Below are 22337 nucleotides of genomic sequence, written 5' to 3'. Positions count from 1 at the left end.
TGAAAAGAGGTTTTTGCAAGGGTCAGTGTTGAAAAATTACCCATGCATATATCTTGTAAATAAAAAGCTATAATAAAAAAAATAAAATAAAAAAAAGAGAGATGATCAGTGCCCTCAATTAGGATGGTTGTAATATGAGTAAAAGATCAGAATAGATACAAGCATGGAATAGTCAAATAGGATTTGGCAGTTATTGTGGAAGGATAAATCAAGATGAAGAGCTAGTGATGATTCCTAAGTTGTAAACCTGGCTGTCTAGAAGAGTGATGGTGCCAGAAATGGAAAATTAGAGAGATAGTGGGGTGGATTTATGCAGAAAGAAAATGTTTGGTTTTAGAGATGTTGAATTTAAGATGCCTATGGATCATTGCAGCAGATGTATCCAGAAGACAGCTGGAAATATAAAATTGGATCTCAGGAGAGATGAGTACTAGCTACAAGGATTTGGGTGTCAGCTGCACATAGGTAATAATTGAATCCATGAGAGGTGATGAGATCAGGAAGAGAATGTGTAAAGAGAGGAGAGAGGGTCTAAGACAAAGCCCTAGAGTATGATCTATCCATGGAGGGAAGAACATGGATGATAATTCTGTAAAGAAGATTAAAAGGGGCTGGTCATATAAATAGTGGATAGTTATAACAGAATGTAATCTTAAACTCAAATGAATCTGTCAGATGAGTGGTCTCACCAAGGATGTCGATCACAACACATTTGTCTTTTCATCTTAAAAGACTCTAGTCCAGATACTTCAGTAAGTTTGAAACAATAGGCTGACTTTCCTTTCTTTATCTAGAAATCACTGGAATACTTGGGCTGTCCACTTTTTATGCTCACTCATACCACCACATGACCCCCTCATATAATTCATCCTATCGTATATTTACCTGATGATATAATTCATTATTGCTTTTCCTCTGAGTTGCTCATTGATTATTAGGTGCAACCTTCTCACTCTTCTTGCTTTTTGTCCTCTTTGCAATATTCATTTATTGTTCTTTAGAGATTATTAGGTAATAAAGGGAATGCTGGAAAGTAGTTGTTAAATTTTCAGTGTGACAAATTATCCTCAGAAATTGGCAAACTTCACAAATTACAGCTTGATTTATTATTTTGTTGATCATATAGACTTAAAGTGAGAAAGAAAATGTTAAAGATGCAAATTAGACTTAATATGTACATTTATAAGTACATTTTACCCCAGAGTGCCAGTTGTTAAACATTTATCAGCACACTATTGGCTTATGTTCCATGTTTCTCACCATATAAAATATGTCAGTAGAAGAGTGGTATTAAAAATGCAGGCCTTTGTTTCTTGGAGAAGTTATTAAAGGAGTGTTGGCTTTGTCTGAAGATAATGTGCCCCTTTCTATTCTTCCTTTCATCTGATGGCTTTCATTGAGACTAATCTTAGGTAACATAGCCTTCCTGGCCACACTATCCATTCATTTCTCCTCATTCACTAGTAGTGATGAAGAAGTTGGAATAATCCTTCTTCATCATTTTTCTTCATTCTTAGTACCCAAATACTATTTGGCAGATAATAGGTGCTTAATTAATACTTGTTGAATAAATGATTGAAAGAACTTACTTTTTTCCCTTTCAGTGGACCTTTTGAGAAGGAGTTAGGGGATGTGGCTTTGATCTCCTACTGAAATTGCCACTAGAGCTCTTTTCCTGGCACCTTCAGCTATGGGGCATGCAATGACTTTGTGGCTTCTATCTCTAAATCTAAGTATCTCAATAATTTTACAAGATTCTTACAAAGGTACAGATAGCTTCTGACTCCAAAATAGATTGTGTTACTTGTTGGGGGAGAGAAAGAACCATCTATGTCCTGACTTCTATCTATTAAATACCACCAAGTTTACTCTTGACAAACAAAACATTTGTCACCATTTCAAGGGATCCTTTTTTCCTCCCACCCAGGTCTCCATTGTCCCTTATCACAGAATTCTACAATTCTTTGGAAGGAGTATAAGGGAGACCCATCTCCATGTATGAAAAGCACAAGTCTTCTAATCCCATTGACACTGGAAGTCCCTTTTCAACTCTATCTCCTTTTTATAGGTGCATGTATGTGTGAAGGAATTATACATATTTCATTAGGACTACAATACCTTAATGAAAAGATGTTTAGGACATTATGTTAGAACCCAATTTTCCAAGTAAAAGAAGTTATTTAGTTGATTGTCATATGCCATTAGAGCTAAAAAGGTTCCTTAGGTAGTCAATGAATGGTTTGTCTATGATCTATAATGTCTATGATCTATATCATTTATTACATCAAAAACAATTTTTGTAATTTTTATGGAGAAAGGAATAAATAACATAAAAATGCTGAAATCTGCCAAACTGTACTGCTGCTAATTGTACAAAAACTCCATGATTTGCATCATTGCTTTTGCCAAAAAGTCTACAGAATAATGTCATGTAGAGTTCTGGGGCTAGGGCAATCAAAAAAGATTTCATGAAAGAATTGGAAGTGATGTTGGATCTTGAATAATGTATAGGAGTGAGAAAAGTTGGGAAAATATTCCAGGTTTAAGCTTGAGATAAAAAAAAAGAATATTTGGGGAATGGTTAGTGTTGCAATTTGCCTTGAGATTATAGTAATCATGAGGAAATATACAAATAAGATTGGAAAAGATTAGTTGGATTGATATTTGTAGGGTCTTGAATTTAGAGTGAGAACTTTGGATTTTATTTATATAAAATGATAATCTGCTAAAAGTTTTATAAGTTAAGAGAATAATAGAATCAAAACAGTACTATGGGAAAGTTCATCTGTGACAGTATTTTAGATGATTTGGAAGCTGGGAGAGACAAGAAGAGGCAAAGGGACCTAATAAGGCTTCATAAGAAGTTTAATTTGTATGATTAAAATGGAAATAGAAATGAAAGGAGATTTGGAAGTAAAAATAGCCAAAATTTGGCACTATTTTGACAGGGGCCAAAGAAGAAGGAGGAGTCAAAGATGAGGTTCTGTTTTATTTGGAACCTTTTGAAAAATCAAGAGTAAGGGCAAAGTTCAAATCATGCATAAAGACACAAAGACACGATCTTCAAGTCAAAATGAATAAAAGAAATTTGTCTGGCTGCAGCAACTGGTGAAGTATAGTACCGTCCATGCTATGAAATTTGTAGGAAAAAGTTATAAAGGAAGAAAACAAATATGCAAACAAGGGAACTATTGTTTGCATTTGAAGGTCAAGTGTATGGAGGTCTCCACCTTACTTAAAAAAAAAAAAGCTGATATTAAGGGGGATATTGCATTCTAAAACTGAATATTTGAAAGTTTGACCTAGTTATACTAATATAGTCATCCATAAGAAGCTGAATTTATTTTAAAGATAATTAGAATAATAGAGAAGCCACATCACTGTAAAATGTAAAGAGTATAGCAGCATATCATCATTCTAAAATATTTCCTATAAATTTTACTAATTGAGAAAATTAATTACATAAAAATATTAATTGATAAAAGCAATCAATAGCAGTATATATAATATGCCATTATTGATTACTGACAGTGTCATTTCTTCACTCTTCTGCCACCAGCTCACAAATTCTAACTAGAGAATATATGAGAGGGAATTATGGTATTTAGTCAGAAAACTATTAAGAATTTAAAAGTAAGTAATTATTCTGAGAGAATTAAAACAAGATTTAGAAGACTTCAACTCAGGACCATGGACAAATATCTGTTATAACAAATTAAAAGGATCCCAGAATTCTTTGCTGACCTGCTTTTAAAGTATAATTTTCATGCACACCATACAAAAAAAGGCACATAGTCTAATTTTATATCTTTAGAGAAGAAGCCAAAGATGATATTGAATTTTAACTTAACTCAATGAAGATATGGAAATGATTGTTTTTTTTTCCTTTTCTTTTATTTCTCACAAAAAATTTAAAAAGTAAATAAGTTATTAATTTGCACTGGCAAAGATATTTCTAAATCAGTAGAAGTCCTCTAAAAGGAGAAATTCATAGATCCACACTAAAATACATATACATACATACAGTTATAAACAAATTTTTAGAAATTTTATGTTTAACTAAATTAAGCTAGGGTTTAAAAATAATGAAGGTCTTTTATATTTGAAGAAACTGCTATCCATGAACAACTTAAACTGATAATTTGAAAGTAACTGCACTATCAAAATAAATCATGATTAACCCTCATATGATTTTTCATCTAGTGTGATTATTTGTTGTGATACAGGAGCCACCTGTCAGTAGCTCTTGCAGGTCTAACTCAGACCTGTAGAAGGGATTTATTCTTGTGAAAGGATGATGATGATACAAGGAGACTAAGAGAAACATGCATTCTCTGACCTCTCTCCTCTTCCCTCTTGCCTCCAATTTATTTCATTCCAAATCTACAAGGAATACCTGCATCAGCAAAGGCTGCTTTGCAACTCTTTCAAATGTTATGATCCACAGCTGCAGAGGGCTCTCGGAAAAAATTGATGGTTTTTAATGGTTCTTAACAATTATTGAATGAACTTTAATGAATTCTCATTTGAGAAAGTAATCAATGCACTAGTTTTCTTCCTATGATACTAAGTTTCTTGGAGGTGGGAGTGGATTTGTTACATTACTATAACTTGTTACAATTTGATACAATTTGTACAGTACTGTAATCAACTCATTACCAAGACCATCAGTTGTCAACAAAGTGAGATCTCAAGCCTCTCAGTGGCCAGGTTTGTATTAGAAGTGCAGACAGCAGTCTTTTATACAGCTTTTATACATAGGTGTAGGGAAGACATAATTAATTTTGACATTTTCATGCTGACTTGCTAGTTAAGGCAGGGTTTCCAAAGTCCATAGTGAGGCAGAAACAGAGTTGATCAATATTTTCTGGAAACTCCTGCATTAGGCAACTCCTTTTATAGAGTGGTCAGGTGCTAGGTCTGTAATTAAGGAGACTATTGCATGGCCATTTCAATTCATCCTTTTCTTCTCAAGTAAAATGGATTCAGTCCAGGCTGTAGCTCAGAGAAACGGGGAAGTTAAACTCTTAAAAATTCTAATACTAAGACCTGTATATTTAAATCTATTTCTTTAACCCACAAATACTGATTTCAGTTGTTAGATACAATTCTCAATTAATAATTAATACAAAATGAAGTTGAGGTATCAATTTTCAGTTTCACATTTTGTAGCAGATTGTCATTTCCTAATCTCTAAATAATTGGCTCATCTCCATTTCTGCTCATCATGTTTTCTGTTATATGTTTAATATTATTACATGCAAATTGCTTGTGTTTACTCTTTTTTTTTACTCTTTGTAAACATTGGTTTGTAAATATTCTGTAGAAATACAAATATAATTTATTTTCTCTCATTGTCCTATTTTTAAAGCAATATCACATAGGTTTTTTTAATAGTTCTCTTTTTAGTTTTTATAGTTCTCTATAGTTTTTATATTTCTCTTTATATAATGAATAAAGGGGGGAAGTGTAGTTTACTACCTTTTTCTACCTAATTTGCTTTTCTTGAAATTCACTTCAATAAAGATTTAAGTGTCTACTATATACAAAGCTAAGTATTAAGTGCTGGGGTACAAAGATATGTGACACCAATTGTAAACTTAAAGAAGATACAGTTTAAAAGAAGTGGGGATGGTAGTGGATATGCAGCAGTGTGAAAGAATTCATTTACAAAAAATACTTCAGTGGCTAATCTTATTTCACCTTTCCACTCTTTGATTTCATGTATACTTATCTTTTTCTTCAACTCCTTTGTGTGTGTGTGTGTGTGTGTGTGTGTGTGTGTGTGTGTGTGTGTGTGTGTGTGTGGAATTATATCCTTTCTTACATGTCATTTTAAAATCTATTCTACTTTTCAAAATACAAATCCAGGGCTACTTCCTCCAAGAAATTTCCCCTGATAATTGTCCTTGTAACTCTCAAAGAATATTATAACTTTCATTCATTTTTCATGATTTGGTTATTCATTTATTGTTCATTGCCCATATGACAAATCTAGTTTTGGACAGTGAACTGGCAGCAACCACATCTAATTTATTTTTCTGTCTTTTAAAACTCTATATTAAATGTTACACATACTAGGTATTTAATAATATTTATTACCTGTAGAATCAATTACACTTTCAGGAGTGGAGAGTTCTAGACTGCCAATTACATAATTAAAGCACTTATTTTAACTAAAGAACTTCAATTACAACTGATGCCTTTGACTAAAACCCAGAAGTAATCCAATTTATGATTGCCCAGGAATGTTAAGACTCATTATAGCTATGGGGAAGCACATATGGACCTGAAAATAAGTAGTATATATTTGTATTACACTGTATTCAAATGCACCAGACTGATGAGCAATGATTTAGTTTGATCTTTTTGAAATTAATTTGGTTATGGTAATACAGATGGTGTGAGATGTGATAAAGGGACTATGCTTTTCTCATTCCTGAATATTTATTTTAGTTTCCACTGTCTAGGGGTCCAGTTAAGTAATCAAGAGCAATAAAAACAGAAACTGAAAATCAAAATCTAAAATTCAAGAAAGAACTTGGAGAAAAAGAGTTGAATAGTAAAAATTTTTGAATGTATCTACATTGTGGAGAAGAATACATAAGATTAAAACAAGGGAGGTAGAAAGTTGAAAGCTATCAAAAGTGAAATCACTTACAAGAAAACTTTAATTCAATTAATTGAAAACAATTTTTCTTCCCTCTCCCATCCCAAGGTTAAAAACAAAAGGGAATAAAAATGTTCATGTAATAAGAATGCATAAGCAAACAAGTCAAATACTTCCTTCCAAAAGTTGTATACAAAAGTATAAATGTCTTGTTCTATTCCCTAAATCTATCATTTCTTTCTAAAGAATAAGAGTTCATCATCAATCCTCAGATTGTAAGATATCATATATCTTACAGCTTATACATTTATTTTTTGGTTTTTACATGCTCATTTCATTCTTTGTCAGTTAATAAATGTTGTCAAAATTGTTCATTTTTATAATATTGATGTTATAAAAACATTCATCTGATTCTGCTTACTTCATTATGCAATTGTTCTTATGAGTCATTCCATATCTTTTTGAAATTATCCATTTCCTCATTTCTTATACCACAATAATAATTCATTATATTTATATGCCACAACTTATCCTTTAGTTTGCAGCTTTTTGCCAACATGAAAAAATTTTATACATTTTTTTTAATATTTATTTTTACATATTTGTTAAGTCTTGGCTAGTTTTCTGGAGGTCTCAGGATCAGCTAGAGTAAGGATAAGTAAAAGTCCTAGGTCTTTAGGAGGAGAAGAAGGCTGCCAGGAGTTTAGCCAAAGATCTCTTCTGGATTCTGGAGTCCAAAATCTCCACTTTTCTCCTCCTTATCCTGTTGCTAAGTGAAGTCTCATCTCTCTCACCCCACCCTCTCATCCTTGCTTGTGATTATCTTAACATCAAATATTGAGTCAGCACCAATGGGGAGAAGATCCATTTTTCCAAACATATACTAATAGAGTCATAGTCAAATAGGTAATTAGCCTTAAGTGCTCCCTTGTCTGATTCAAGCATATCTTTTTGGAGTTTCAGCCCTTTACTCATATTAAAAAGCATTTTTCTCTTTTTTGGATGTCTTTTGGATAGAGGTCTAGCAGTGACATAACATTTTCTCTTTAGTAATGTTTTGTGTATAACTTAAAATTGCTTTCCAGAAAATTTATGTTTATTCACAAGTTCACCAATGGTATCTATCTGCAGCCCCTCCAATATTTATTATTTTTATTTTTGCAATCGTCTTTGCTACTATATTATGTGTGGGGGCAAATTTCAGAATTATTTTAATTTTCATTTCTCTAATTACTAGTGATTCAGAACATTTTTCTTTATATAACTATAGACAGCCTAATTTTCTTTGAGAATTGGCTGTTCATGTCCATACACTATTAATTTGGGATGGCTTTTATGCTTAAGACTTTGAATCAGTTTCTTATATATCTTGAAAATGAGTCTTTTATCAGAGAAACTTGCTGGAAAGGTTTTTCCTGGTTTTTTATTTCTCTTTAATCTTAGCTTATTAGATTTACTTGTGAAAAATCTTTTTAATTCATTTAATAAAATTATCAATCCTATCTTCTTTAATAAACTTATTTTTATTCTTCTGTGACAGCTGTTCCTTGATTGATCATGGACTTTCCTATCCATAGATCAGATAATTAATTTTTTGCATGTTTCTTCCATTTGTTTCAGATATGAACTTTTATTTCTAGTCCACATACTAATTTAAAGTTTATATTTATTCAAGATGTGAGGTATTAGTATAAATATAATTTCTTCCATACTGCTATTCAGTATTTTAAGCATTTTTTTGTGTGTGTGTGTGAAATAGTAAGTCTTTACCATAGCTGGTGTCATTGTCTTTACTGAATACCAGGGTACTGTTGGATACCTAATTTGTGCCTACTAAATTATATTAATAATTACTCTTTTATTATATAGTTTGAGATCTGGCATTGATAAGTCCCCTCAATTCCCATTTCTTTTTCATTTTTTTCTTCTTGAAATGCTTGTCCTTGTTTTTCAATATAAAATTTCATTATCATTATTTTTTCTGGTAGTTTGATTCTTATAGCATTGAAGAAATAAATTTATTTAGATGGTATTGTCATTTTTGTTATAATACTTCATCCTACTCATGAACAATGAATGTTTTTCCAATTATTTAAGTCTGGGTTTCTAAAAATAGTGAGTGGTAGTTGTATTTATATATTTCTTTTGCTTATCTTGGAAAGCAACCTACCAAGTATTGAAAGCATTTATACAATGGATGACAGATGCAAAGAATGCAAAATGTGAGAGAACCTAGAGTCATATTGAAAAGAATTATGGGAGGAAATTAAGCAAAATTATAAACCAATGGAAAACAGATGGAAAACAGCTAAAGGAAAACAGTAAGGCTCTTTTGATTTCTGAAGGGTTCAGTAGTTTGACTTAAACTAAGAATAGTTTCTTTTCTCAGAATGATGTACTTAAAGAACTTAAATGGTTCTATATTATATTTACATAGTGAATGTGTATCTATAATCTGCATGATGGTTTAAGATTTATAGTGTTTTGCACTTATTTTATCCTTTTTTATAAACTTGTTTGTGCACCATGATTGCTCTGTGAAATGGGTTAATAAAATTATTATTATCCCAAAGTTACATGTAAACAAATTGAGGATCTTTCAAGGTTAAGTGGACTACACCTAGCCATATAATTCTTAAGTGACAGAAAAGGGAATTCGAACCCAGGTCTTTCTTGATATCAAATGTAGTATGCTATTCAATATGCCTCTCTCTCATGAAGTAGTTTTCTTTTCCTACTAATTTCTATTGAAAGAAATATTTTCTTTTCTATCTTAGTTTCTGATTGTACATGATCTCCATCTTATTGATCATTTTTTGGGATTCATAATTTTTAAAAATTCTCTTGGAGGCAGAAAGACATGTCAAGTTTGGCTATGAAAATTAAATTAATACTTAATTAACTTCTAAGCATTTACCCTATTTAAGGAGATCAGGTAATTGGGAAGAAAAAGAAAAAAAGTCTGTTTTCAAAAAGTTTATTCTTTAACATGTATAAATCAGATATTTTAAGATAAATCCAAAAATAGAGAGAAATTAATTTTAGAGAGGGTAGCATTAAAAACTAGGGATGTGTACAGGAATTTTGAAAGAAGGTGAATTTAGGAACTCAATCTAAAAGGAAGCCAGGCATTCTAAGAGATGGAAGTTGAAAGAATATTTCAGACAAAGGGCTTAAATAATAAAATATTATAAGTTATTGTATGGAAGTAGCAAGGAGACTTTGGATTGACTTGTTACAGAGTAAATGGAAGAGAGGAGTGTGTAAAAAAATTAGAAAGGTAGGAGTCAGATTGTGAAGAGTTAAAATATATATATATATATATACATATATATATATATATATATTTATGAGTCTGAAGTAATAGGAACCTACTAGAAAAGCGGAGTGTGTTTGTATGTGTGTTTTCGAGAGAAGAAGAGGAAGGAGAAAAGAGGGGAAGAAGGGGGATAGATGAAGGGGGAAAATGTGCTATGGTCAGTCTACACAACAGGAAAATAGCTTTGGCAATTAAGTTACTACAATAGCCTTCTCAACGGTTTCTGTCCCAGATTTGTATATGTAAAGCCTCTTCTCTACCATTTTAGGGGTCTAAAAGAATAGAATTATTAAGTATAAATGTAAAACTACTATTTTAATAAACTATAAGAAAATGGTTACTTTATCATGCATAACCTCAAGCACAATATCCAGATTTAGGTAATTATGGAATATCTTATCTATGTTTCTTTTAGGTTATCAAACTAACACAAATGTCTGCTTTGTTACCTTACAGAAATGTTGGAATCCAACAATGTTATCACTTTCAATGGCCTGACAAACAGCTCCAGTTATCATACTTTTCTTTTGGATGAGGAACGGAGTAGGCTGTATGTTGGAGCAAAGGATCACATATTTTCATTCAACCTGGTTAATATCAAGGATTTTCAAAAGGTATCTTCATTCCTGAAGTATATAAACTGGAGTATATGAACAAATAAAGTCGCTAAGATAGAATAATGAAAATTTTCAATTCTAATTTTAGAAAATGTAGAATATGGTTTAATCATATGTAGCTATTTGATATCATAGTATCACAGAATTTAAGACTTAGAAGGGATTTCAAGATTAATAACCAATTTATTCCTCAAAGAAATTCCATTATACTATACCTAACATTTGGCCATCCATTCTTTGCTTAAAGGCTGCCCAAATAATTCCATTGCATTTTTAAATGCAAAAAAAAAAAAAAATCAAGTCTGAAATTGCTTCTTTGCAACTTTTATCCATTCTTCTGATCTTTATTCATTTGCTTTAATGCATATATGTGTGGATGCATATATTTTGTTGTTCAGATGTGTCTGACTTGTGACTCTATTTTGGGGTTTTCTAGACAAAGATACTAAAATGATTTGCATTGTCCTTTTCAAACTCATTTTACATAAGAAACTGAGGCAAACAGAGTTAAGTGATCTGCCCAGGGTCACATAGTGAGCACTTATCTGAGATCAGCTTTGAATTCATGAATATGAATCTACCAGATTCCAAGCCCAGTGTTCTATCTACTGGGCCACTTACTTACCTATATGTATGCATGTGTGTATGTATTCACAGGACATATAATAGCTATTTTGTAATATAAAATTTCACTATCCCACTTTAAACAACTATTGAAGGCCCAAATGTTCCACTATACTTGACTAAGTTGACATAGCATGAAAACATCTGAATGAAAAGTAAAAAATCAATTTTTGTCATGCAGAACCCATCAACATTTCTATTTGATGGCTCATTCATTTTATATCATATTCAACTTTGATGACTTATAAGTTGGTAAAACTAGATAGAATTGACACAGTAGAGGAAAAATGACACTATTAAGTGAATGAATGAGCTGTGCTTTAAATTAATTGTTCTATGACAGTCAATATTTCCAACTTTAGTTCTCTGAAACATAAAAGTGACTTTTAGAAAGCCTCACAAAAAAAAAGGTCATATTACAATACATTTCTGAGAGTGCATACATCTCAGTGTTTGAATATGTGAGTGTTGATTTTGCTTCTTTCTTGACTCTGAGTGCTTTAAAATGGTGTGCCTCAGCTTCTCATAAACTATAATAGATTGAATACTAATAAAATGGTGACAGATTGGTAACAACTTTTTATTCTTTATGGAGAACATTACTTTTCATAAAAGTTGTATAGTTAAATTCAAAGCTGATGTACATTCTCAGAGAAGAAGATATTCCAACAAGAACGTTTTTTTTTTTCATTTGCAAAGAGCTTCCCCAAATAGCAATATACTGATTTGGTTCATAAAGAAGTTTGATTTATTACATATCAACATGCACTCTCTATTTTTCTCTTTCTCTCTCACATACTTAAGTGTTTTAAAAGACATAACAAATAATATTTTGGACTTTTTTTTCTTCTGAACTTTCTTGCTGCCTCTAAGCCTCCTCAGATAATAGAAGTAAAGATCTTATCTCTTCTATTCTGCAAGAAAACCATCTTATTTATTTGTAAACCAAATCAAATGAATTAACACATTAAAAGAAAATCTTCTTGGAGGAAGCACAGATGCAATGCATTTTGTGTCTTAATCCCCAAAATTAACTTAGATTTTATAAAGTATATGCAATAATTAAGACATTTGTCTTGCAAATTAAGAAATTAAGAAAATTGTCATGCAATAATTTAAATTAATATCCAGTGTTGGCAGATTATGTCATATAACATTTTTTCTTCATCTTATTTAGTTTTATGCTGTATCCTGTTTTTAAAAGGTAAATTATCTCTAAATCTATTCTGGGTCTTATTTTGTTTTTCATTTGTATTAAGATAATTTGTTTGAAGATACAGTGACTATGGACTCAGGATACTGAGTCAAGAGAGTATGAGTTCAAATTCCACATCAGACACTGCTCCTAGTTTTGTGAACCTCAGGGAGTCATTGAACTTTACTCAAAGTTTTCTTATTTGTAAAATTCAGATAATAATAGTATCTACTTCTCAAGGTTGTGGTTATGAATATGAGTTGTAAACTCTTTTTTGAATTTTTTAATTAATATTTCTAATCAGATTTTATGCTATTTTATTCTGTTACTATATCATTATAATATATATATATACACACACATTACTATAGGATATAAAATTATAGTATTATAGGATTAGAAAATTATATAGAATAGAAATTATAGGATAGAAAACAAATTAAGATTATCCAACTTTTTTTTTTTCTCCTTCCATTAGAAAAGAGACTTTTCATTACTAATTTAACTTTTGGAGCAAGATTAGAATACCCTGACTTTATAGGTATTTTCTTAGTGGCTTGTAGGACAGATAGGCTTTTCTTGTTGAGCTTTCCTATAAGACATAAGGAAACAAAAGGGATGAAAGCAGAGCAATAGTAACTTTCTTCCCTGGAATACTGTGCCTGTTGTCATGGAAATTGGAAAGGCTTTTCTAGGTGGACTTGGCCCAACTATGATCCTTTTATGTTATGAGTAAAATTAATGGAAATTATTGGCTTAAGTATCTAAAATAGTCAAAGCACTAACGCATTCTTAATAAGGCCTCTTGAGGTTCACATGCTTTGACTAGAATGAAGACTGGTTAAAGGAAAGAAATCACTAGATAATTAGTATATCTATTCTATATCGATATCAGATACCTACTGTACCTTTTACCATAAAGATCCTTCTTAGTTTATTCCTTTGTATTTATCTCCTTCATATCATAGTAAAGTATGGTTCTGGTATTTTATTTACCTTACTACAAGCTTCTTGGGAGTAGGACTTATGCCATAGCTATTATTGTTAATCCTAGCATTGAAATTGACCTAGATATTTCTAAAAACTTTTATTGTATATATACTGCTGCCTTAGATGTTATAGGGGATAAAATTCAATCATTAAGCATTTATTAAGAGCCTCCTTTAAGTCAGACACCGGGGATACAAAAGAGTCAAAAAATAGTGCCTAACCTCAAGTTGCTCAGATGGACAAAATATCATAGCTCCTCAGAAGGAGTTGAAAGTCTAGAAAGAGAGAAGAAATATAACCATCTGGATCAGAATAATTACACTCAGCAGAAATATTCTTATTTCTGTCTCCATCTCCTTACTCACTTATGGATTTAAACTAATTGTCATTTAAGGTTTCTCATTTGTGACAGTATCACTGTCCTTGTTGTTGACAATGGCTCCAGAATATTTAAACATGGGTTTGTAGGAAACATTGACTCTCAGGCTGCATTCCATTGCATTCTGCAATACCTCTAATATCTAATGTGATGGTTGGCATGATCCTCCAAGATAGTGACATGGGCGATAAAGCACAGAACCATAAAAATATTATGTCTTTGATGGCACCCATTCAATGCATCATTATCACCAATAAGGACAAGATGGGAGGAGATCTGAAACTATAGTTTCTAAAGCGAGCTCCAGTATAGATGATCACTTGTGTTATTCCCAGAAACCACCCTCCAAATAGACCTCTAAAGCCAAGAGTGGGAGTGGGAGAAGAATGTCATATGTTTACATGTGAAGCTCAAGGTCTTCAACCCTTTGGACATAAATGCTGCCATTCAGACTCTGTTTTCTTTCTTTATATATATCTCTAGGGTTACCAGTGATATTATGATGGTATAACCCACACTGTGCCCATATATAAAGGTTATTCCCCATCGCCATACTATCATTCTTTACCCAAAGGACTCTCTCATAAAGATAATAAGGAAAATTATAACTTCTCCGATATAACAGAACAGCAAATTGTGTGTGATGTAAAAAAAGAAGTTGTGATGTGCTCCTGCCTTAGATTTTGAGCAGGAGTTGAACACTAACATTTAGTTTTACTCTAGAAAAGATCTACAAGCTTCTTGAGGGTCAGGTCATAGTCACTGGCAGTGAGAGGTTCAGAAATTCTTTTCCAACCATCTTTTTTAGATATGGAATTTTGTGCTTTCCAAGACAACACTTGCAACTCAATCATGAAGTTTGACATTGACATCCAAAAGATCTGTATGCCAAAAATATATTGTCTGGTGGTGCTGATGGGGATGCAGAAGAAAATGCATTATGCTAGCCTCCACACACAAAAAAATTAAAAGCATGCCCTATCTTCACACAAGTACTGTATTCTGGAAAATTCAATGCCAGTGGTTTAACAAACAGATGTATGTTGAATCACTCTCTATTTTTAAAGACTATTAAAGGCACCTTCAGTTTGTTGTTTCTTAGTTGCAGTATTTTCCTGAAACCCTGGACCCAGAGCATGCAGGGGGCCTTAATGTATCAAGAACAAAGCCCTTCAGCTGACATAATTGGCTGTTTGCACCCTAATCTAGATTTCCTGTGAATCCTTGGGTAGCAAGACAGGAACCAGTCTGCCAGGCTGGGAAAATGCTTGTGCAACTGGGGTCCTCTGCAGATAAGCAGACTGTTCTATGTCATAGTCTAGTGGTTCTCACAGGAAAAGAATGGAAATTTTATCATCACCTTGCTCTTTCCCTTCAGGAAGGGTTTTATACTTTTCCCTACTTTTTCCTTTCCTTGCCACACCCCTTCATGTATTCTTCTCTTATAAATATACAAACTTCTAGAAGGACTTCAACTCTTTGGATTCCACATGCATATTCATTTCTCTTGTAATAAACCTGATTTTTCACTTAAGGTTCCTGATATTGTGATTGCTTATTGATACTGTAGTAAATATTCCTAAACAGAAGGGCAGTTTTGTTTGTTATTTTGCTTTGCTTTCTCCTCGACATGATAATTGCTCCTTTAAAAACTGAGAGTGGCATGGTTTTATGCGTAATTGTTTATTTGTTACCCTGAAAATGGAAAAGTAAAGTTGATGAGCAGTCTGAACATGGTAGAGTTAAATACCTCTAAAGTTCTACAGTCAAGACTCCAGTTATACATTTAATAGCCATTCCAAAAATATATATAATATATTGTTACAGGGTGTTTTTTGTTTCTATGAAGAGTGCTCTGCTTTTCAAAAGAAACTAGCTATGTAGATTCATACAAGGAGTTGCCAAAGATATTATGTAATTGAATGTATTATGTAATCCTTAAAATAATTTTTTTCTATCATTTTTCTAAATACTTACTTTTTGTTTTGTATTGTCAGAGTTCCCTTTTGTATTGTCAGATTCTCCCTTCTCCCCAATAAGGATATGGGAATTGGTGGCAATACATAGTGGGGAGAGAAAAAGTTTATCAGAATACTAACTTTAGAACTGTTATATAAAAGTACACTTGATAAAGTAATGCAGGGAAAGTGGGGAAAGAAATAGTATCCTGCATCCTCTTCATTTATTAGATTACACATACTTAAGAGAAGAAGCTATTTGTTTCATTATGGTTGTTTCATAATTTCTATAGTTAGAATTACTAGATTTGGATGTAGATGAGACCTGAATTTGAAGAGGTTTGATGACAGCCTAAGAAATATGGCTTTTTTTTTTTTTTTTTTTTTTTTTTTTGTGTGTGTGTGTGTGTGTGTGTGTGTTAAAGTAAATAATAGGGAGAGTAAAAGATATAATTAGATTTAGGGAGTTTAATCTGGGAGTAGTATATAGAATGGGTTCAAAAACCAAGATGAAGATAGACAAACCAGGAAACTATTCTAATCATTTCTATGATAAAGTCATATGCTACTAACCTAATCACTCCTCTTATTTGCTGACTTGCCAGCACTATCCTGCAGAATTCTGTTCTGTGTCCTCTTTTCTTGTTTCTCTCTTTTTAAAATAATTTTATCAATTCCCATGGGTTCATAGGAATTTGGATTTAGAATCACAAAGGACTTTAGAGGTCTCTCAGCCAACTCTGATTTTATAGATTGAGGGGTTAAAGGACTTTCCCAGGATCACTTCACAAGCATCTTTTAGAGGCAAAGTTTGAACCCAATTCCATAGACTAAATCTTGCCCTCTATCTGGATTTCAATGCTTTTAGTCCAAATTGTTGTTCTATTTATTAGAAGTCAGGATCAAGAAGTTTGAAAGTGATGAAAAAATGGAAATATTGAGTTTGGTGGCAAAAGTAATGAAAGAAAAATATTTCTAAACTTAGTAAGAATTTTTAAAATTATAAATAAAATTATGCACATTTTATCCAAAGAGTTTAATTGAATTCACTTACTACTTCAGTTGCCATTGCAACAAAGATTTATAAGACAATTAGCCTTATGAGAACAGCAAAAATCTTGGAAGGGTTTGGGAATTGGACAAGGTCATCTCTTCTAAAGTCCTTTCCAACTTTAAATCTATGATTGCAAAATTGAACAGCTTGACTATGCAAGACCACTATTATAAATTCATAGCAACATTCATGCTGCACTTAATTCATGACATATTAGGTGTTTTCCCCTCAAAGAATTCTAGAAATTTGTAATTGCTTATGTCATAAATTATTAGTTATGCATATTTTCCAGGAAGTACCATTAACTAAGTGTCTGGCTTTGAATAATTGATTTCATTATACTCTGTCCTTCTAATTCCCTCACATTTTGCTGGGTATTTATAGCAAAGAAAATAGAAACAGAGATAGGAAGAGAGGTGATCGAGTGATGAAATGAGGGATTTTCAAAAAAAGTTGGAAATGTTGGAAGGGAAAGTAGAAGTAGAGAACACATCATGAAGATTTATATTCATTCATATCTTCTTTATCTTCACCACCAATTTTCCTCTATTAATGATTATGAAATGGGAAATTTTAAATAAGAAGTGACCCAACTCCATTTCTATAGCCCTGTCTTAAGTACTTGTTCATTACTCAAAGATAGTAAGTCCATTAGAGAACAGAGCTATTGATTATGAGAAAAATAAGTATACTGAGTGTTTACCAATGTTCTCAAAAAATGTAAGGGGGTAAAGGAGCAGGGAAAAAGGAAAATGAATATGGGTGTTTTGCAGTAGATAGGGCTCTCTAAGGTGATTTGAAGGCAATATTATAGAGGATGTAAATAAATGAGTTCAAATCCAGCCCCAGATATTTACTAGTTGTTTGATGCTAAGAGAATCACTTAATCATTAGTTTCAGTTTCCTCATCTGTATAATGAGCTGACAAAGGAAATGACAACCATTCTAATAGCTTTGCCAATAAAATCCCAAAATGGGGTCCCAAAGAGTTGGACACAATTGAAACAACTAAACAACAACAAATAATACTATAGAGGTTGCTTAACCTGTGACTCAAGGTCTCCTTTCTGTTATAATCCTCATTGAATTTCTCTTGGTTCTCAACTTTGTTATTAAATAAAACAAACATACAAACAGAAATAATGGATTTGATTAGATGATTCCTAAAGTCTACTTCTAGGGCCCCCACTCGGACATTCTATGGCTTCAGAAGAAAGGCCCCACCCATATGGCTCCAATTTTGAGAATGAAATATAACCAATAAATGGTGGATGTGTGGATTTTTTTTTTTTTTTTTTGCTGCTGGGCTAGAGTGTTGCATGTGTAATTTTTAAAATGACATCAGCCTAAGGGCTGTCATAATTACAGCTAATTTTAATGTGAAGATTATCTAAATTAACTTAACTATTGGAAACACCCTTATCTGTATCAGAATAAATCATTACTTTTTGTATGACTACTCTTACTCTAGTTATTCAACCTAATTTCAGCAAAAATTACAGAAAAATATTCTAGGGATAATGAGAGTCAATTATTTCTAATTGTTGAAAAACTTTTAGGAATTAAAAAAGAATGAAATGTGGCCTTCACATAAAGCCTGACTATGATTTGTTTAGAAATGTCAGAAGATATTATATAACTAAGGAATTCTTAAATTTTCAACTTCTGATTCCTTTTCACCCAAGAAAGTTTTACATTACCCCAGGTATGTAGGTATACAAATATAGATACATAAAATAGGTATACAAATCAAACATTTACTGATAATAAATCATAATCACTGCATTTAGCTACACAACCACAATTGATTTTTATAACTTTTATTTTTTTAAAAATACACGCAAAGATAGTTTTCAACATTTACCCTTGCAAAACCTTGTGTTCCCTATTTTTTTCCTTCCTCCTCCTACCTCCTTCTTACCCACCCTCCCCTAGACAACAAGAAATCCAATATTGATTAAACATGGGCAATTCTTTTAAATTTTTTTCAAACTTTGTCATGCTACAAAAGAAAAATCAGATCAAAGAGGGAAAAAATGAGAGGAAAAAAAAAAAGCATGCAAACAATAACAAAAAGGTGAAAATACTATGTTGTGATCCACATTTAGTCCCCATAATCCTCTCTCTCCATCACAAGCACAACCACAATTTATGAAGTTTTGTTATAATTGATCATAATGCTGGGGTTATGACTATAATATTCAACTGAAAATATTTCAAAAGCAAAACAAAATATAATTAGAAATAGGATTTTAGTGTAAACTAAAGAACAGTCTAGCAAGCTGTACTTTGGGATAAACAATGTAAACTTAATCTTTGTAATAATCAATCTAAATTTTATTTTACTAAGTCTAGGAATGTCTTTGTAGGACAACTAATATTAATATTTCTCTATCATCTCCTCAAATCTTTGTTTTTTCTTCATTTAGAACCATAAATAATAATTTTATATAAATTGACTTTAGACATGAGAGGCCATGTCTATAAAGGATAAATAGACTTGAAACCAAGAAACCCTAATTTCAAATCCTTCTTCTGCTAGATGTTATTTGATTCAATTCTCATTGTTCTCAAGAACTTTCTAGGACTATAGACTACAGAAAATGTCCTGATATAAATTAGTAAAAGGAGTTTTTCTTTACCTTATAGAAACCCATATCATTGCAATAATGTGCCTGGTTCAATAACTTATACAAGAAATTCTTTATACTTGTCTTATGACACCCTATATTGAGAACATTCAATAACATGTTGGTATAAATTGCTTTGCAATTTGATTTATTTATACCTGTCTTCAAATTGTCAGGTCAACTTTTGGACAGTTCTGATTTCATGAGATAATTTGCTAAATCATTATTTTGTCTTTGTAGTGACTATGTAGGTATTCTTTGAATGGCTACAATGATGAAAATCAAACAAACAAATAATATAGTCAAGGGTATAGTATAATTACAGCACAGATAGAACTCCTTGTTTCTCAGCACCTTATTCACAACTTCTTTCACTCTGAAATTGTGTTAAAATCACAAATTGCACATAAAATGGAAAATCTCAAAAAGTAGTCTAAATTAATGATAAGTTTTTTTGGCATTTTATTGTTCTTTGGTGATTAGGATGATATTCTTATAATTTCTGTTTTCAAAACTGAATATAAAGGTGCTTGGATGACCAACCTAGATAACTTCATAGTGACTCATTTTGAGGTTGACTACAATGGGATGTTTTCTTGGCTTCAGAAATTTTTAAAGAATACCTGCCCAATTATGAGGAGGTCATGTTTCATGTTAGTAAAGGGATTATCTATAATGAAAAATACTGCAGAATCTTGAATTATTGAAGCAAAAGTAAGAACTGGATATTTCAGTGATTAGGTAACAGATTTAATGTTTGTTCCTGGACCTTCATTCTAGAGGAAATGAAACCAAGGCTCATAGTGATGAAGTGACTTGACTAAATGAAGAGCCAGGAGTCAAACCCATGCCAAATCATAATTTTAACTGAATGGTAATTATGAATAAAATAAAGAACAGGGTGATCAAATTTCTCATATATTGAAATGTAAGCAATTATAATGTCTGAAGTTCTGGGGAAAGGGAAAGAAATTGTAAAATTAAGAATAGAAGTAATGGTTGCATGCATTCATATATCCATTGTTCACTTTTCCTAAAAAATAAAATCAAATTTTTAACAAATCTGAATTAAATTAAATGGACATATCTTGATAGGAATTTAAAACATTAAGAAAGAGGGATAATTCTATCCAGAAGGTCTGCTTTTAATTCTGTACTGATCTTGGCTACACCAGCTTGGTCTAGAGCAATTGTAGTCATGATCTTAAATGAAACTTCCTTCTAAGCAGCCCTAAAGTAATCTTTATTCTCTGCTTTTAGATTGCTTGGCCAGTTTCTCATACACGAAGGGACGAGTGCAAGTGGGCTGGAAAAGATATTTTGGTAAGCCAACAAACTTTAAAAATTATTTTAGAAATTGAATAAGCAATTTAAAATTGGGTATATAATAATTTTATGACTTTTAGCTTTCAAATATTTCAATCATTTTCAATTGTGGAAGTGGTGAAGATAATTAAAAGGGTTTGGATGTGGACTGTCAACAAGAAATCATCAGAGGATACAAATGTATAATATTTACATCTAAGAAATAAAGGAAACATAGAAATTTTATTTATAAAATTCCATTTGTTATAGTCATACCCATACTTATATCTAAGGTATATCATCTTTGTGGGATAGTCTTACAGTACTGTTTTTAATATCTTTAGAGAATAGTTCAGGAGAACCAATCAACTGAGTTAACCTCAACTGGTCTTCATGATTGACAGGAATCATGACAACTGAATCTGTTATGTAGGAAATTAGACATAGATTTATAGATAGGGATTTGTTTTAAAGAACACCTGTATCTGTAATGCTCCTGAAAGGTAATTTATAGTTCTGAAACTTTCTTTGATTTTTCTTTGATCTTGAATTTTCTTTGATTTTGAATAGTTTAGTCACAGACAAATGTTTAAGTAGCATGACTACAAAGATGTATTTATATACAAACATATCTGTGTGTGTCTATATATCTGTATATTAGCTAAAACAGCTGCTGACAAATCAGTTTACAAAGTTTTCTATACATATTTTAAAATTTTGAAATATCAATGATAAAATTTTTGTAAATAAAACTATGGATTCATATGTAAAATAAATCTTAATATATGCATATGTACTATTTGTCAATATTTCATTGATATGTGATCTCAGAGTATAATTCGTTCCATTAATACATTATCACATTTATATATTTAGATAGGTACAGAGATACATAAATATTTATTTTATAGGTGAATATATAATTAAAAATTTGGAATTCTCATATCTTATAAAAGTTTGACTTTCCAAGACTTCACTTTATGCATACACACAGAGAAAAACATACATAATTAAGCATTTTAATAATATACTTCATGGTTTTAAATCCAAATAAAGCAAAGTTTGTTTTAAGAATTCTATCTGACACTTCAGAATATTGCAAAAGCAATGTATTGAGTAAACAATTTATTATATTGAATATTCATGTTATTGTATTTGTATTGATGTATAGGTATATAAAACTCACATGCAGAAAGAATAGTAGCATTTTTGATATGTTTGACAAAAATGAATTAAGCATCATTCTATACTTAGCATATTTTATATTAGATAATTTTTAATTTTTTTTAAAATTTTAATTATTTTTATTTTAAATGATAAACACCAGCTTCATTGTCTCTATATTAATTTTATTTGGGTGATAAACTTAAAAGAATAGATTTCATTTGGAGAATGAACCAGATTTTTTTTCTTTTTAGTAGAAGAAAATACATCCACGGACAGTATATGTATAAAAGAGATATAAACATATTTACATATATATATATATATATATATACATACATACATGAAATATAGCATAATGTAATTACTAGAAGTCTGGCTATGGAATAAAAAAGACAGGGGTTCATATGCTGTTTCAGAAACTTGTAATCAAGAGCAGGTTAATTAACATTAAGGCCCCAAGCAATTCTATTAAGTAATAAATGTGCATTT

At 31.4% G+C, this 22337-nt stretch overlaps 1 protein-coding gene across 9 annotated transcripts in view; it reads left to right on the top strand.

Moving 5' to 3' along the window:
- Window positions 1-22337, top strand: part of SEMA3A (semaphorin 3A) — a 636674-nt gene that overhangs the window by 428175 nt on the left and 186162 nt on the right. For 7 of the 9 annotated variants that reach the window (XM_074268519.1, XM_074268522.1, XM_074268521.1 and 4 more), the window contains 2 exons: window positions 10386-10543; window positions 20637-20699. In XM_074268519.1, coding sequence (XP_074124620.1) covers window positions 10386-10543; window positions 20637-20699 — 221 coding nt within the window. Of the gene's footprint in view, window positions 1-10385; window positions 10544-17163; window positions 17196-20635; window positions 20700-22337 lie in introns of those variants that run through there. The other 2 variants (XM_074268528.1, XM_074268527.1) reach the window with 1 other exon arrangement.

This window comes from Sminthopsis crassicaudata, chromosome 5 (genome assembly GCF_048593235.1).
Source record: "Sminthopsis crassicaudata isolate SCR6 chromosome 5, ASM4859323v1, whole genome shotgun sequence".
NCBI classification, from domain to species: domain Eukaryota; kingdom Metazoa; phylum Chordata; class Mammalia; order Dasyuromorphia; family Dasyuridae; genus Sminthopsis; species Sminthopsis crassicaudata.
This window is presented reverse-complemented; position numbering and strand designations above follow the sequence as displayed.